We start from the raw sequence: 15,902 nt of genomic DNA on the forward strand, positions 1-15,902 counted from the left end.
GTCTCTAGTCGGCAAGACTGTGAGATTTCTCAAGGTTAAGATGACGGTTAAGGGAGATGGATGAATGAAATGTCTCCGTTTTTCATTCTCCAACAGAGTTAGCAATATGGCTGAGGTGCTGTGTAAGTACGGTGAGCATCCTTTCAAAGGTTCTCACTTGAGATATTTGAATACACGAGACAGTAAGAGTTATTGCCTCTGTTCAGATTCAGGAGTAACACTGTGTGTGGGAGTGCCAGCTGGGAAAAATTACCCGGGAAGCTAGCAGAGCCCCGAGTGTGCCTTGGGGAAGAGGTGACACCTCTGTTATTTGTCATTGGACGTACACGGCACAGCTTAGGGGCTGACTTCAAATTAGCTGCTTGGTTTTCCTAAGGGCCAGAGTGCTACTGTGTCAGCTGCCAAACAGGGAAGACAAATCTAAAGTATGGAAACAAATTTATACTCAAATTGAGTAAGTTGTCTTTAGAACAGCCAGGCGTGAACTTAGTCCCATGAATGCAGCAGGAAGCTTTACATCCCCTGAGAAGTTCCAAAGTGTTGACCTCACTGTTCCGACACCTGATTATGATGTCCCAGGGCACACAGAGCTGCAGCTTCCCAGACAGATAATTGAATTCAAAGGCAGAAAACATTAATGAAACAAAGTATGTAAATCAGCGTGTGGTTCATAGTAACACAGACGCTTCTACAGTGACGTGCTCAGAGTTCATCGTCCTCGTCAGCTCTTCAAATGTGTCTTTTGCTCCCTGCTTCCTAATGCTGAGCATCCTACCACATTTTAAAATATAAAGTGCTAGGCTTCCCCGGTGGCTCAGTGGTAAAGACTTCACCTGCCAGGACAGGAGACACGGGTTCGATGTCTGGTCTGGGAAGATCCCATATGCCACGTGACAGCCGAGCCTGTGCTCTAGAGCCCGGAACTGAAGCTGCTGAGCCCACGTGCCGCAGCGACTACAGCCTGCACTCTGGAGCCAGTGCCCCACAACGAGAGGAGCCCCCACAACGAGAGGAGCCCAAGCACTGCAACCAGGGAAGAGCCCAGTCAGCAATGGAGACCCGGCAGAGTCCAAAATACACAAACATGGGAAAAAAATTTCAAGTGCTGAGAGAGTTCCCTCAGAAAGTGGCTTTCTCTAAGTAAACAGGATCCGAATCACTTAGGGCTTATTGATTTTATGATCGGTACTTAGGTTGCTGCTAAAAGCAAATAGGTTTCCAATACATGTTGGCAACCTAAGAGGGCTTTCTACCGCCATCCATCTTCAGGAGCAGCAAAGAGCTTACTTTGCAGGCAATTTACTAATAAAGACGCAAGTTGCTTGTCAGGGTCACTCATCTGGGGGGTAGTAGCTTAATCTAACAGAAAATACTGTTTTTTTTAACTGGGGTGGAAAAGAAGAGTGACTATCAAAGGACCTAAAGAGGATGTACAGCTTTGAAAAGATTTGCATCTCCTCTCCATTACTGGTTTCTATGCTGGTACCGTGGGCGGAGGTTTATTTCTTTATTGGGTGGGACTGATGTTCAAAGTGCTTTGGTGTGATGACCATTTTTATGGCTCACCACAAGTTCTAGAAAAGTAAATTACTCCATCACCTGACGGGCATTGTTCTTGTACTATGCAACAAAATCTCTTTCATGGGAGTTTATAAGACAAGTTAAAGTCAATCCTAAAGGAAATCAGTCCTGAATATTCACTGGAAGGACTGATGCTGAAGCACCAATACTTTGGCTACCTGATGCGAAGAGTTGATGCATTAGAAAAGACCCTGATGCTGGGAAAGATTGAAGGCAGAAGGAGAAGGGGATGACAGAGGACGAGATGGTTGGATGGCGTCACTGACTTGATGGACACGAGTTTGAGCAAGCTCCGAGAGTTGGTGAAAGACAGGGAAGCCTGGCCTCCTGGAGTCCATGGGGTCGCTAAGAGTCAGACATTACTGAGCGACTGAGTGACAGCAAGACAAGCTGAAAGAACAATCAGATTTGTTATTTCAGAGACCTGTGTTATTGGGAGCTTGATGACTCCTTGGTTTGGGCTTAACTAGAACTCATTTTTAGTATCTGTTAAAAATGAGAGGCTTGGTAATAGGCTGTTCTGGAGTGTTTCTTTCATGAATGGTATGTTAGCGGAGGAGAAGAAACCTGAACAGTGTTAGAGTGGTTCCTGGGTTTCAGTCTAGAGTCTGAAGTGAAAGAAGGTATCTTGAGACTTCCGCTGTGAGTCCAGTAGTTAAGGCTCTGCACTTCCACTTCAGGGGGCGTGGGTTCGATCCCTGGTGGGGGAACTAAAATCCCACATGCTATGTGATGTGGCCAATAAATGAAAAAAATTTTTAAATAATTTTAATTTAAAATGAAATTTTAAAAAATTTAAATAAAAACATTCCTTTGGGGGAAAAAAGTGTATCTTGAGGCACAAGAGCAGAAAGGGCCTAAGGAGCAGGCAGAAGGAGCATTTCAAAAAATATCTTATTATATCTATGTTTTGAGACTATAAATTATAACTGAAGGGGATATCCAAGTGGGAAGTATTATTAGCGTGATCAATTCTGTAAAGAAGAGGAATAGTATTATGCTCAGGTAATCAGATTTTTCATGTCTTCAACAAGGGTAAAGCTTTAGCAATGTGTAACATTTTTCTCTTCAATATCTTTAAATTTTTAAAGAATTGATTGATAAGTCAGAATGACCGATTTTGTCCTTAATAGGGCCGGTGGGAAAGTCAACAGGACGTATCACAAATTGCAGTTTCCAAAGGAATCGCTCCAGCTGCCCCAGCTCTCCGTTCTCCCCAAAGTAACCATTCTCCTGATCCAGGTCAGTTATGCTTTTGTTTTTCAATCACTCTCGTGAAATATGAGTATCTTTCAGAAATAGTTTAAAAATTAAAAAAAAAAATCATTTAAATCAGGATTTTCTACAAGTCCTGCTAGTTGATGCCTGTTTGAGTTTCCCCCGTTTTTCCTGTACCTTTGCTGACTGACTTGTCTTTGGCTGCCCTGGGTCTTCGTTGCTGCGCGGCTCTTCTCTAGTTGCGGTGCGCGAGAGCGCCTCTCTAGCTGCTGTGCTTGGGCCTCTCTTGCTGTGGAGCGCAGGCTCTAGACTGCACCAGCGTCAGCAGTTGTGGCTCCTGGGCGCTAGGGCACAGGCTCAGTAGCTGTGGCGCACGAGCTTTGTTACACCGAGGCGTGTGGGATCTTCCTGGCTCAGGGACCAGACCCACGTCTCTCCTGCATTGACACGTGGGTTCTCTACACTGAGCCACCAGGGAAGCCCCTCCCTTTCTTATCATAATATGTTGAGTCCCATTGTTTTGAATGTTGACTGTATCTTGCATTCCTGTGAGAAACGATGTGTTGTCCTTCATATTTGTTTGATTCTGTGCTAATATTTTGTTAGAGTTTCGTGTGTGTGTCCTACGGTGAATATATATACTTTTTCCATTACAATGTCTTTGTTTAGGGTTTTGGTATCATGAGTATATTGATTTCATAAAGTGATGAGAAAGATTGAGGGCAGGAGAGAAAGAGGTGACAGAGGATGAAATGGTTGGATGGCATCACCAACTCGATGGACACGAGTTTGAGCAAATTCCAGGAGAGAGTGAAGGACAGGGCTGGCGTGCTGAAGTCCATGCGGTCACAAGGAGGTGAACATGACTTAGCAACTGAACACAAAATGATGAGAAAAAATTTCATCATCTTTTATGACGAAGTTCCTGAGCTTATGTGAACTTGGTCTTACTACTTCCTTAAACGTTTGATAAGATTCACCAGGGACATTCTCTGGGTCTGGAATTTTCACTGTGGGAAGATTTGAGATCATGACTTCAGTTTCTTTAAAGTTTAACTTTTTCTATTTCTTTGTAAGTAAGTTTTCAAAGATTGTGTTTTTTAGAGAAGTTTCTGTTTCATCAGATTACTTAATTTTCATAAATGTTACAGTTTTCTTTACTTCCCTGGTGGCTCAGATGGTAAAGCATCTGCCTACAATGCGGGAGACCCGGGTTCGATCCCTGGGTTGGGAAGATCCCCTGGAGAAGGAAATGGCAACCCACTCCAGTACTCTTGCCTGGAAAATCTCATGGACAGAGGAGCGTTGTAGGCTATAGCTATAGTCCATGGGTCACAAAGAGTCCGACACGACTGAGCGACTTCACTTTCACTTTATTGATCTTTTAATGTTTATAGAATCTGTTAGGCTCCTTCTTTTTATTCTGAATAGGTAATTTTTATTTTCTGTTTTTCTTTAGTACAGTTGAGACTGGTTTATCAGTTTTCTTAATCTTCCCACAGAGCCAAATTTGATTCTCTTTTCTGTTTTGTTGATGTCTGTTATTTCTTCATTTCACAAATTTGGGCATGATGTGCTTTTATTATCATTATATTCCAGATATTCTAATTTCTCTGTGATTTATTCTTTCACCCGTGAATTACTGGGTACCATGTTCATTCAATTTTTATATATCTTGAAGGTATATTATTATTATTATTATTATTGATTTCCTTTTAAATTCCATAATGTGAAGACTCTTCAAAATTTCAATCTTTTAAAACTTTTTGAGACTATATTCTATCTTGGTGAACATTCTGTGTATACTTGGAAAGGTCTCTTCTATTATGGGGCACAGTGTCCTGTGTATGTTAGTTAGGTCAAGGTGGTTGATGTCCTTGTTCAAATCTGCTGTAACTTTACTGACTTTCCCCCCCATATTTGTTCTATCAATCATTGAGAAAAGGCATTGAATATCTATATATGATTGTGAAATTGTCTATTTTTTCCTATAATTATATCAGTTTCTGCATGATTAATTCAGAATCTCTGTTACTGGGTATACACACATTGGGATTGTTATGTTTTTTTTGCTGATAAAGTGATGTTTCTTCTTATGAAATGTCCCTTTACCTTTCTGGTAATACTCTGACTTTGAAATCTGTCTTGCTTGATGTTAGTATCGCCACACCAGTTTTCTTTTGCAGATTGCTTGCATGGTGTATCTTTTGTTCAGTCTTTAAAATTTTAGCCTATGTGTATCTGTAAGAGTGATAGACAGCATATTTAGGTATAGAGTTTCTTTTTTTAATCTTGTCTGACAATTTCTGGTTTTTAATTGGAATGTTTAGTTCTTTTACATAAAATATTATGTCTGCCATGTTGCTATTTTTTTCTATTTGGCCTTTTTATTTATTTCCACTATAATCTTTTTTGTGTTAATTGAAAAGTATTTTGTAGTATTTTATCTTTGGCTTTTTTAATGCCTGTAGCTATTTATTAGGGTTTCTCTGGCGGCTTAGTGGTAAAGAATCTGCCTGACAATGCAGGAGACATGGGTTCAGTCCCTAGGTCGGGAAGATCCCCTGGAGGAGGAAAGGGCAACCCACTCCAGTATTTTTGCCTGGGAAATCCCATGGACAGAGGAGCCTGGCAGGCTACAGTCCATGGGATCACAAAGAGTCAGACATGCAGAGACTTAGTGACTGAAAACAACAAACAACATTTGTTTATTAATGTCTTTGTTAAAGAATTCCAGTAAGTACCCTTAACTTTACCACAGTCTTCTTAGAGTTAATAATCTATCATTTCACACTGCATAATTATAAGAATCTTGCATCAGTACAGTTCCATTTTCCTGTTCTTCCAGCCCTCTTATTTCATATTATTGTTGTATCTTTTGCTTTTACAGGTATTATGAACTCACAATGTTTTATATATATCTATATATATAAATATTTTTTTTTTTTTGCTTTAAAACAGCTATTTGTCTTTCAAGGAAATTAAGAGACTGTAGATAATCTTTTATATTTTCCTTCCTATTTATTATTTCTGTCACTGTCTACTCCTTCCTGAAGAATTGTATATTCATCTGATACTGTTTCTCTTTAGCCTGATGAATATCTTGTATTATTTCTTATTGTACAGTTTTCCTTTTGAAGGAAGATCTCTCCTTTTGAGAATGTCTATATTTCTTTTTTTTTTTTGGACAGATATTTTCACTGGATAGAGAATTCTTAGTTGATAGCTTGTCTTCTTTTAGCACTTCAGAGACACCGCATCATCTTTTTGACCTCTTTTCTGATGAGAACTCAGCTATCATTTATGTCACTTTCCCCCTACATGAAGTATGTCTTTGTTTACATAGTTTGCTTTCCAATTTTTCTCTTTATTTTTCTTCTTAGCAGTTGGGTAATGATGTTCTTAGGTGTAGTATTTTTAGTGTTTATCTTACTTGGATTTCACCAATGTCCCTGGGTCTCTACATTGGCATTTCCCCAACAATTTGGGGAAATATTCAACTGTTAGTTCATTACATTTTTTCCTCTGTCCTTTTCTCTTTCTACTCCATTTGAAAATCTAACTGCACACGTTATATTGCTTAATATTGCCCTATGAGTCGTAGAAACGCTATTCTATTTTTCATCTTTTTATCTTATTCTTGTTTCTTCTGATTGGATAATTTCTACTGCCATTTATAGTCTCTTCTTAAGCACAAGCAAGAATTTTAAATTTTCAGTTATTATTCTTTTTAGTTTCTAGAATTTCCATTTGCTTCTTTTTTAAATAGTTTTAACTTCTCTGATGATATTTCTTTCCTTTTTATATATTAAGGCTATATTACTCTTTCAGTCCTTGTACCTATGTATAAAAAGCACTTTTAAAATACCTATCTGCTCAATCTAGCATCAGGACCAATTTTACAGTCTGCTTCTGGCTGCATTTTTCTTGACTATGAGTCATACCTAATGAGTTTTGACAAATTTGTTTACTCATGTAACTTATACCACAGTCAAGCTATAGAAGATTGTGTGACTCCAGTTACTTAGCACAATCGGTCAGTGTTCGGATCTCACTGTTTTGCCTGTTCTTCAGTTTCATTAAATGGAATCATATTGTACATACTGTTTTGTGCTGGGCTTGTTTTGCTCAGCATATCTATTGAAGTCATCCATACCTTTGCACGTATCAGCAGTTTATTCTTTTTTAGTGTTGAGAGAGACTTCACTATCACAGTGGAATTTATCACAGTTTTAACCAGCTCTCCTGTTCATCCACATTTGGTTTGTTCCCACTTTTTCATTACTATGACTAAAGCTTGTTTGTGTATCAGTGTTTTAGTAACATTTCTGTCCAGTAAATACCCAGGGTGAAATTATTTGGTCATAGACTACTACTTTGTTTTAAAATTCCATCAATTAAAAAAATTCTAATGAATGTTTATTTGGTTTATGTATTTACTGCTTCGTTCTGCTTGTCGTTGTTTCTTGCTCCTCTTCACTGCATTCTTCTGAGTTTAGTTTCTTTTTTAGTCATTATATATCCGTCATTATTGGTTTTAGCAGTGACCTTTTTTAGTGACAAACTCTTTCTTTTGTATGTTTAAAGTTTTTATTTTGCTCTCACTCTGAAGAATCCTTCTACTGTGGAAAATATCAGGTATATAGAGTAGAAAGAGTGACATGAGGTGCCCTCAAGTGCCCCATGCTGATTTCAGGATGATCAGACTATCACCAGGCTTAATTATCTGTGCTCCCACTACATCTCCACAGCTGCTCAGGATGACTTGGAAGCAAATCTCAGACACTGTCTCATCTGTAAATGTTTGTACATATATTTCTAAAGGAATACCCACAGTGACATTTCAAGAAGCAAAATTAAAAATAATCACAAAATATTATTAAACATCTAGCCAGTGTTTAGAGTTCCCCATGTGTATTTCTTAGTTATTTTGAATGAAAATTCAAGTAAAGTTCACACACTGTGGTTAGTTGATACGTCTTGGGGCTTCCCTGGTGGCTCAGATGGTAAAGAATCTGCCTGCAGTGCAGGAGACCTAGTTTCGATCCCCAGGTTAAGAAGATCCCCTGGAGAAGGGAATGGCTACCGACTCCAGTGTTTTGCCTGGGAAATCTCATGGACAGAGGAACCTGGCAGGCTGCAGTCCACGAGGTCACAAAGAGTCGGCATGATTGAGCACACACACACATAAATTGTTTGATATTTTTGAACTCAGTTTTGATATTTCTCGTGGCAGATAGCTGTCTCTTTGGTTTATATTTTTAGTGACTGTACTCATGATTGCAAAATAACCTTATGTAACTTTTCATAGTTTTTAGAGATAACATACTCAATTAAGGAAAACGTGAAACCTTCCGACCGTACAGGTTCACGTACCAGCTGTGTTGCTGATGAACTTGCGTCATCTCAGGCTGTTGGGGAGTGAAGGTGGGGCAGTCGTGTGTGTCTCTTCAGGCAGCCTCTCATACAGATGCCTCAAGTTGACTGGCTTCTTCTTTTTAAAGTGTTAATTAGGGTACAGTTTTTTTAATCACTTATGTCTTGGATTAGATTTTCCCGAAAATTGTTTCACTAAAGGGCAAAAGAAGTCTCCTAATATCAGAGGTGTCATCTGTGTGTCTGACCCTAGCCGTTGGTATTAAGAGCAGAGTTGGTTCAGGACATGTCCCTCACTTGTAAACACAACCCAAACACCATTGTCTTCCTGGAAGGTCGGTTTCATCATCTTCATTCAGTAAATAGCATGAGAAATTAAAGTTGAGTAAGATACGGTCCTTGACTTTATAAAGAGGTTAAAGTCTAGATGCAGAACTAACGCGTGTGTCACTGGCTATATGATCTAAAAGGAAAAAGTCCCACTTCATTCTAGGGCATAAGTCAGTGCTCGACCAGTTAATGACAAGGCCTGGGGTTGGGTGACACTTTGGATTTAATAGGATTGCTGGATATTAGAGCATTTTAGAAATATCCCAACTGCTGCTGTTTAATTGGAAAAAGAAACATCATTGTTTCTGAGGGTAAGAGAAGGCAGTGGCAACCCACTCCAGTACGCTTGCCTGGAAAATCTCATGGACGGAGGAGCATGGTAGGCTGCGGTCCATTGAGTCGCAGAGAGTCCAATGACTGAGCGACTTCACTTTCACTTTTCACTTTCATGCATTGGAGAAGGAAATGACAACCCACTCCAGTGTTCTTGCCTGGAGAATCCCAGGGACGGCGGAGCCTGGTGGGCTGCTGTCTATGGGGTCGCACAGAGTCGGACACGACTGAAGCGACTTAGCAGCAGCAGCAGCATAGGTCCCCTGGAGGAGGAAATGGCAGCCCCCTCCAGTATTCTGGCCTGGGAAATCCCACGGACAGAGGAGCCTGGCGGGCTGCAGTCCATGGAGCCGCAGAGTTGGACAAGACCGAGTGAGCACACAATACGTGTAATACTATTATGTTTTTCTAGTATTAATTTTTCCAGTATACCTTTAAAATTTTTTATTGTTTGTTTTGCTTACAAACAATGCTTGGCCGGTTTACAGTAAGGAGAGCATCTCTGTAATCATTTTTGCCTTATCTCTTTTCCTTTCAATGTTTTCGGCAGGACTCAGTAGCCTCGCGGCTTCCTACTTGAACCCGGTGAAATCTTTGGTGCCGCAGATGCCGAAGCTGCTAAAGTCTCTCTTCCCCGTCCGTGACGAGAAAAGGGGCAAACAGCTGTCTCCCCTCGCGCATCAGGTAAAAGCATCGGAGAGCGGGTCGCTGGCCCAGCCTTGCTCCATGCCGCGCTGAAGCTGGAGCGGGGAGGGGAGCAGCCGTGGGGGTGTCAGAGCTGGGCTTTCAGACCTGGTGAAAGCTCTGATAATTTCTCTTCCACTCTCGTCGAAGAGAACAGAGCTGTTTAAGCGTATTGACACTCTCCATCCTTTCTGCTTTTAAAAAACACCAAGTACGCTCCTAATGTGATTTATGGTAATATCACTTAGAGCAACAATGGTGAAATTTATGAAGTGCACTTAGTGTTGTTTGTACATTGCCAAACAGAAAACGTAATTCTATTTTTAATTCTTGATTTCATTTCTAATTTCAAACAATTTTACATCATCCCCATCCTTGCCACTCAACCTTTTTCCTTTACTGTGGTTTACCTGTTCTTTCACTTAAATATGAAAAGGGATCACTTGTCTTAGGCCCCTTTTTCTCGAAACTCTCTACCCAGCCTTAGAAGAAGTTTCAGAGCAGATGTGAAAGGGTTTTCCAGATCATCAGGAAACTGCTTGTATGTGATGGTGCATGGGAAGCCTGTTGGAAATGCAGTTTCTAGCCTCCTCTAGGTGTGAATTCAGCAGAAAATGATAAATGAGGATTTATTTATACTCATTCAAAACCACATACAGTGCAAGTTCAGTTGTTGAAATAGGTCTTTTGACATCAGCTTCTCCACATTCACTGAAACGTTCAAGTCGCAGAAGTGCAGGCGAGTCCTTGCCTGAGACCTTAACTCTTTAAAAGAATGTTCTAAGTTCATGAGTGTATATTCAAGGTAATAGTTTTGTAAGGGTGCTGTGCAGGTATTTTTTTCAAGCTAGCAGTCTATGAGTATATTATATCAGCCTAGATTCATATTGGATGAAAAAATTAAACTTTGAGATTTTGGAAATGTTTAAATTTAACTGGGCACATAAAGGGTGCTTGACTATTATCAGGATGAATCTGAGGTGGTGAGAGCTAAAAGAAATAGCCAACCTGATACTTGGTGGGGGTTAGGGTAGGCAAAAAGGATTTTTCCAGGGCTTGTTACTGCACAACTTATTCTGTTCTAAACTGCAGTGTTGTTGTTTCACAAAGTATGATTCATGGACTGATTATGCCAGAATTTCCATGGTAGCTTTTTTAAAAGGTAACTTAAAAATATGGCCTGATCTTAGAACCCATTCCTCACCTTGGGGCGACTGATAATCTGCATTTATAAGTACACAGTGGAGAAGGAAATGGCAACCCACTCCGGTATTCTTGCCTAGAAAATCCCATGGACAGAGGAGCCTGGCGGGCTACAGTCCATGGGGTCACAGAGAGATGGAGACAACTTAGCAACTAAACAACATAAGTCAGTTCAGTTCAGTCGCTCAGTCGTGTCCAACTCTTTGCGACCCTATGAACCGCAGCACGCCAGTCCACCTCCCGGAGTCTGCACAGACCCATGTCCATTGAGTCGGTGATGCCATCCAACCATCTCATCCTCTGTCCACAAGGTGATTTTTGGGGCTTCCCAGGTGGCACTAGTGGTAAAGAATCCATCTGCTAATGCAGAAGATGTGGGTTCGATCCCTGTGTTGGGAAGATGCCTTGGTGTAGGAAATGGCAGCCCTCTCCAGGATTCTTGCCTGGAAAATCCCATGGACAGAGGAGCCTGGCGGGCTACAGTCCAGTCCGTAGGGTCACAGAGAGACACGACTGTGCACGCACACACCAGGTAAGGTGGTTTTCATTCACATTAAAGTTTGATATCCACTGTTTTTCAATTGCTGTTTGGTGAAGACAAAGTTACGTAAGCTAAAGGAAATTGGAATCGAATTAGAAGTCAGTGACTCAGATGACTGGAGTTACAATTATTCTTCTAAAGTTGCTTCAAGGTTTTGATATAAGTCAGAGCACCTGTTTCGATAAGAAGTAACCTTTCCTCTCCTGCCAGTGAGCAATTGGTTCTTCCGGATATGAGCGGAAGAGCAGTGGTTTAGAAAGCAGTCTAGTGGTTGGTGGAAACTGCATTGTGCAATGTCCAGGTTAAGAGAGGTAACCTTGAAATACTTTGAAGATACCTTAAGGAATATTCATTCAGTTTATTTTATTGGAGCATATATGTGCAAAGGCCTTCCCAGATGGTGTTAGTGGTAACCCCCCTGCCAGTGCAGGAGATGTAAGAGACCCGGGTTCGAGCCCTGGGTCAGGAAGATCCCCTAGAGGAGGGCTTGGCAACCCAGTCCATTATTCTTGCCTGGAGAATCCCATGGACAGAGGAGCCTGGCGGGGTACAGTCCATGGGGTCGTGGAGAGTCGGACACGACTGAAGCAACTTAGCACGCACATGCAAAGGTGTTGGAGAAAGTGGCCCCCAGTGCTTCGTATTTCATAAATAAATGAAAGCGTAAATACAAAAGTAGCCTTCATGAAGGTGCCCAGTGGTGGATCTGAACTGCTCCCAGCTGGTCTATGAAAGCACAGCCCCTTGAAGGACCCTTGCTCAAGGTCACCAGAGCCGCACCTCTCTCGTCGCGCTTCTCAGTCCTCCTCTGACTTGACAGTTGTGCAGGAAACGTTTTCCTCTCTGGACTTCAGCACTGAGCCCTTCGCCTGGCTTCCCTTGTTGACTGCTCTGTCTTTCTGTTTCTGCCTGTTCTGGGCCCCTTTGTTCCGTCAAGCTGCTGACATTCAGGGGTTCCACAGCACCCTGCTGGGTGACCTCATCCAGCTCTGTGGCTTATACTGTTTATGCACTGACAATGCTCACGTTTTTGTCTCCAGCCCAGGCTTCACCCCTGAGCTCTGGCCTCGTGGAGCTAACTGCCCGTTCAGCTTTTCCACTTACAAATCAATTAGGCATTCACATTTTACAAGTTCATATCACTGCTGTCGGTTTCAGCTCACAAGTCTGTTTACTTCCAGCATACAGAATACTTCTGAAATATTAATATATGCCCATCTCAGCGTATAGCACAGATGTCCACCTCGTTGCTTCACCTCACAAATAGACCATCAGTAAAATTTTATAGGTACCACTTTCAGTGTGATGACTCCCATTTCTCATCACTCATCCAAGCCATTGTCTCTGGCCCTGATTGTGCAGCAGGCTACCAGCTGATCAACTGATGCTTTTTGCCTCACTAAGTCTGTTATTCACAGAGAAGCCAGAGTGAGCTCCCAAGGCCTTATATTAGTTCATGGATTGAAACCTTCCATTGCTTCTCACTGAAGCTGAATAAAATCTAAATTCCTTACTGTGGTTTACAGTGTCCTATGTGATCTAGCCCCCTGACCTTTCATCTTTATTCTCTTTATTTTCTTCTTTGTGCACCGTGCTGCTGCTCAGTCACTTCAGTTGTGTCCGACTCTGTGCGACCCCATAGACGGCAGCCCACCAGGCTCCCTGGTCCCTGGGATTCTCTAGGCAAGAACACTGGAGTGGGTTGCCATTTCCTTCTCCAACGCCTGAAAGTGAAAAGTGAAAGTGAAGTCGCTCAGTCTTGTCCGACTCTTAGTGACCCCATGGACTGCAGCCTACCAGGTTCCTCCGCCCATGGGATTTTCCAGGCAAGGGTACTGGAGTGGGGTGCCATTGTGCACCATGCTAGGCCATATTGATTGGCCTTTTTGTTGTTTGTTGATCTCATGAACACATGAAGCTCCTTTCGGTCTCAAGTTTTCTTAGTTGCATTTCCTTCTACTTGGAATGCTCTTCCCCAAAGTCTTTGTGTGGTTAGTAAGTCTCTAGTAGACTGGTCTGCTACTGTAAGGGTCAAGAAAGGCCACGTAAACAAATATGCTTGAATTTAGAGTGCATTGGACCAACCAAACTAAAACAGCAGCCTCTGCCGTACATAATACAGTGTATTCCCTTGTTTAATTTTTTGTTGGGAGTGACATTTATATGTTTACTGGTTATTTCCTCTACAGTGTAATCTTTGAAGGCAGGGACAGATTTGATGGAAAGTGTATGTTGGTTGACCACTGATATATGTACAGATGTTAGTGTTAGATAGTTGGAACATACCCAGTGTAAAGGACTGTGGTTAATGTTCAGAGGTGAGAGAATTGCACCCAAGTGGGGATTTGAGATATCAAGGCTTATTTAGGAAGTTTCTTTCTTAGACTGATGCAAGTTCCACTGAAGAACTATTCTTAAAGTTGTTTAACTATTCTTAGTTGATCAGAGATGCTTCTATTCTTCTCATTTTTGCTATCTTTGCTAAAGCTTTTAAAGAAGTAAATTATAATTTTCACTATCAGTATGGAGACAGTGTCAATCTAGAGAAATACAGAGAAAATATCAATATAGAGGTTTCCCTTACTAGGGCCACTTTAAATATGCCACCTAAATGATGTTTCATCCTTGGAAATGGGGCACTTTTGCAACAATGGAATCTCAAAATAACACCCACTACATTGCTGTACCGACTAGACTTTTTTTTCAGTGTTTCCTAGTTTTTCACAGTAATCATCACTATAATGGCAGCCTATTCACTTGGAAATCAGACTTGACACCCAAAAGTTGAACTTTTTTCTCTCCCTGTGGACCCTCTGAGTCCTTCAGGAAAAAAGTTGGCTTGTTGCCACCCAGTCTTTGCCTCCGCTTTTTTCTGCTGTCGCCCAGAAGTTAAAGATTCTTTACTCTCCTCGGCTTTCTCCAGTCCTAACAGCTAAAGATGTCAACTGTGTCTCTTATAATCATTCTTCAGTGGTCTTGCCAGGGTCTTGCTAAAGTGGGGAGCCCAGAAGTGATACTATAATCCCTTTGCTTGAAAATAGTGCACCTATTATCTTTATTCCGACTAATGTACTTCTACCAAAGCGGCACATGCTAGCACTTTTGGTTTTTTTTAAGGCAAGTTTTAGTTCATTGTGCTTCTCGTCAGGTAATGTTCGCCCTTTTCTCATTTGCTTATTTATTTGCTTACACTCTGGCCAGTGCTCTTCTCTTTTTATTATCATGTTGATTTCCCTAGTGGTGGCTCAGACGGCAAAGCGTCTGCCTACAATGCGGGAGACCTGGGTTCGATCCCTGGGATGGGAAGATCCCCTGGAGAAGGAAATGGCGATCCAGTCCAGTACTCTTGCTTGGAAAATCCCTGGATGGAGGAGCCCGGTGGGCTACAGTCCACAGGGTCGCAAAGAGCTGAACGTGACAGAGCGACTTCACTTCACCTGTGGTTTAGTCGCTAAATCACGTCCGACTCTTTTGTGACCCTGACAGACTGTAGCCCACCAGGCTGCTCTGTCTCCCAGGCAAGAATACTGCAATGGGTTGCTATTTTATTATCCAGGGGATCTTCCCAACCCAGGGGTTGAACCCAAGTCTCCTGCTTGGCAGGTGGGTTCCTTACCACTGAGCCACCAGAGAAGCCCCTTCACTGAAGCATAAAAATACTTAAATAAGAATCTTCAGGTTCATTCCTAAAATTTTTCAGCTCGATTTTGTTTCAGCATTCCTAGGTTAGCAAGATATTCTTTGAATCATTATTTTAAAGATAACATTTGTTCTTATTAGCATCTGCAAGCTTTTGAAGGGCATAGTCTGCATCTGAGTCACAAACAAAATATGGAACATTAAGCGTGAGAGGGAGCTCTGTCATATGTGACTGGAGCTCACTCCCCAAGCCACAGAGTGGCCAGTGGACGTGTTTCAGCTCTGCCTGTTCAGTAACTGCCGGCTCCTACTCCCGTTTTCCCCTCGTCTACCAAGGAGATTATAGGAGGTTTTGTTAGGTGCATTATGGAAACAGATGCATTATGGAAGCCATGCCTTCCTCTGTATCACTAATCTAGTAAGACTAAGATAAAATTTATGCTGATGAACATTCGCCACCACCCTGCCCGCTGCCTGGCTTTGCTGTACCCCAGTGTGAGGTGTCTAGTATATCAAGGAAATACACATATACCTCCAAGTTTGCTCTCTATTTTGATTCTGGTTTTTATTTGCTGCTAGTGACTTGTTAGTACATTAATTTCAATGGCCAATATAAATAGTCATTAAATAATTAATACCACACTAAAAAAACTTAACATAGATTTTAGAATAATGTGTAAGATAGAGCCCAGAAAAATAGAAATCAGTGCATATGCCTAAGAGAAAGCTGGATCGATTCTCCCAATACAGGAAGGGATAAATATTGATACGAACATTGCATAAAACTTAGAGACAACAGAGAGTAACACTGCTTAAGATTTGTAATGTGAGATGGTACAAAAAACTAAACAGGAGGAGCTTCCCTGGTGGCTTCAGTGGTGAAGAATCTGCCTCCTAATGAAGAAGACATGGGTTCATTCCCTGGGTTGGGAAGATCCCACATACTGAGGAGCGACTGTGCTCTGGAACCTGGCTGCTGCAACTGTCAAAGCCTGAA

At 41.6% G+C, this 15,902-nt stretch overlaps 1 protein-coding gene across 2 annotated transcripts in view; it reads left to right on the forward strand.

Annotated features, from left to right (window-relative positions):
* Positions 1–15,902, forward strand: part of KIF13B (kinesin family member 13B) — a 211,078-nt gene that overhangs the window by 171,481 nt on the left and 23,695 nt on the right. For both annotated transcript variants that reach the window (XM_040235363.1, XM_040235394.1), the window contains exons 36-37: positions 2,715–2,823; positions 9,389–9,522. In XM_040235363.1, coding sequence (XP_040091297.1) covers positions 2,715–2,823; positions 9,389–9,522 — 243 coding nt within the window. The remainder of the gene's footprint in view (positions 1–2,714; positions 2,824–9,388; positions 9,523–15,902) is intronic.

The sequence above is a fragment of the Oryx dammah genome, unplaced genomic scaffold, assembly GCF_014754425.2.
Source record: "Oryx dammah isolate SB20612 unplaced genomic scaffold, SCBI_Odam_1.1 HiC_scaffold_1, whole genome shotgun sequence".
Classification (NCBI taxonomy): Eukaryota; Metazoa; Chordata; class Mammalia; order Artiodactyla; family Bovidae; genus Oryx; species Oryx dammah.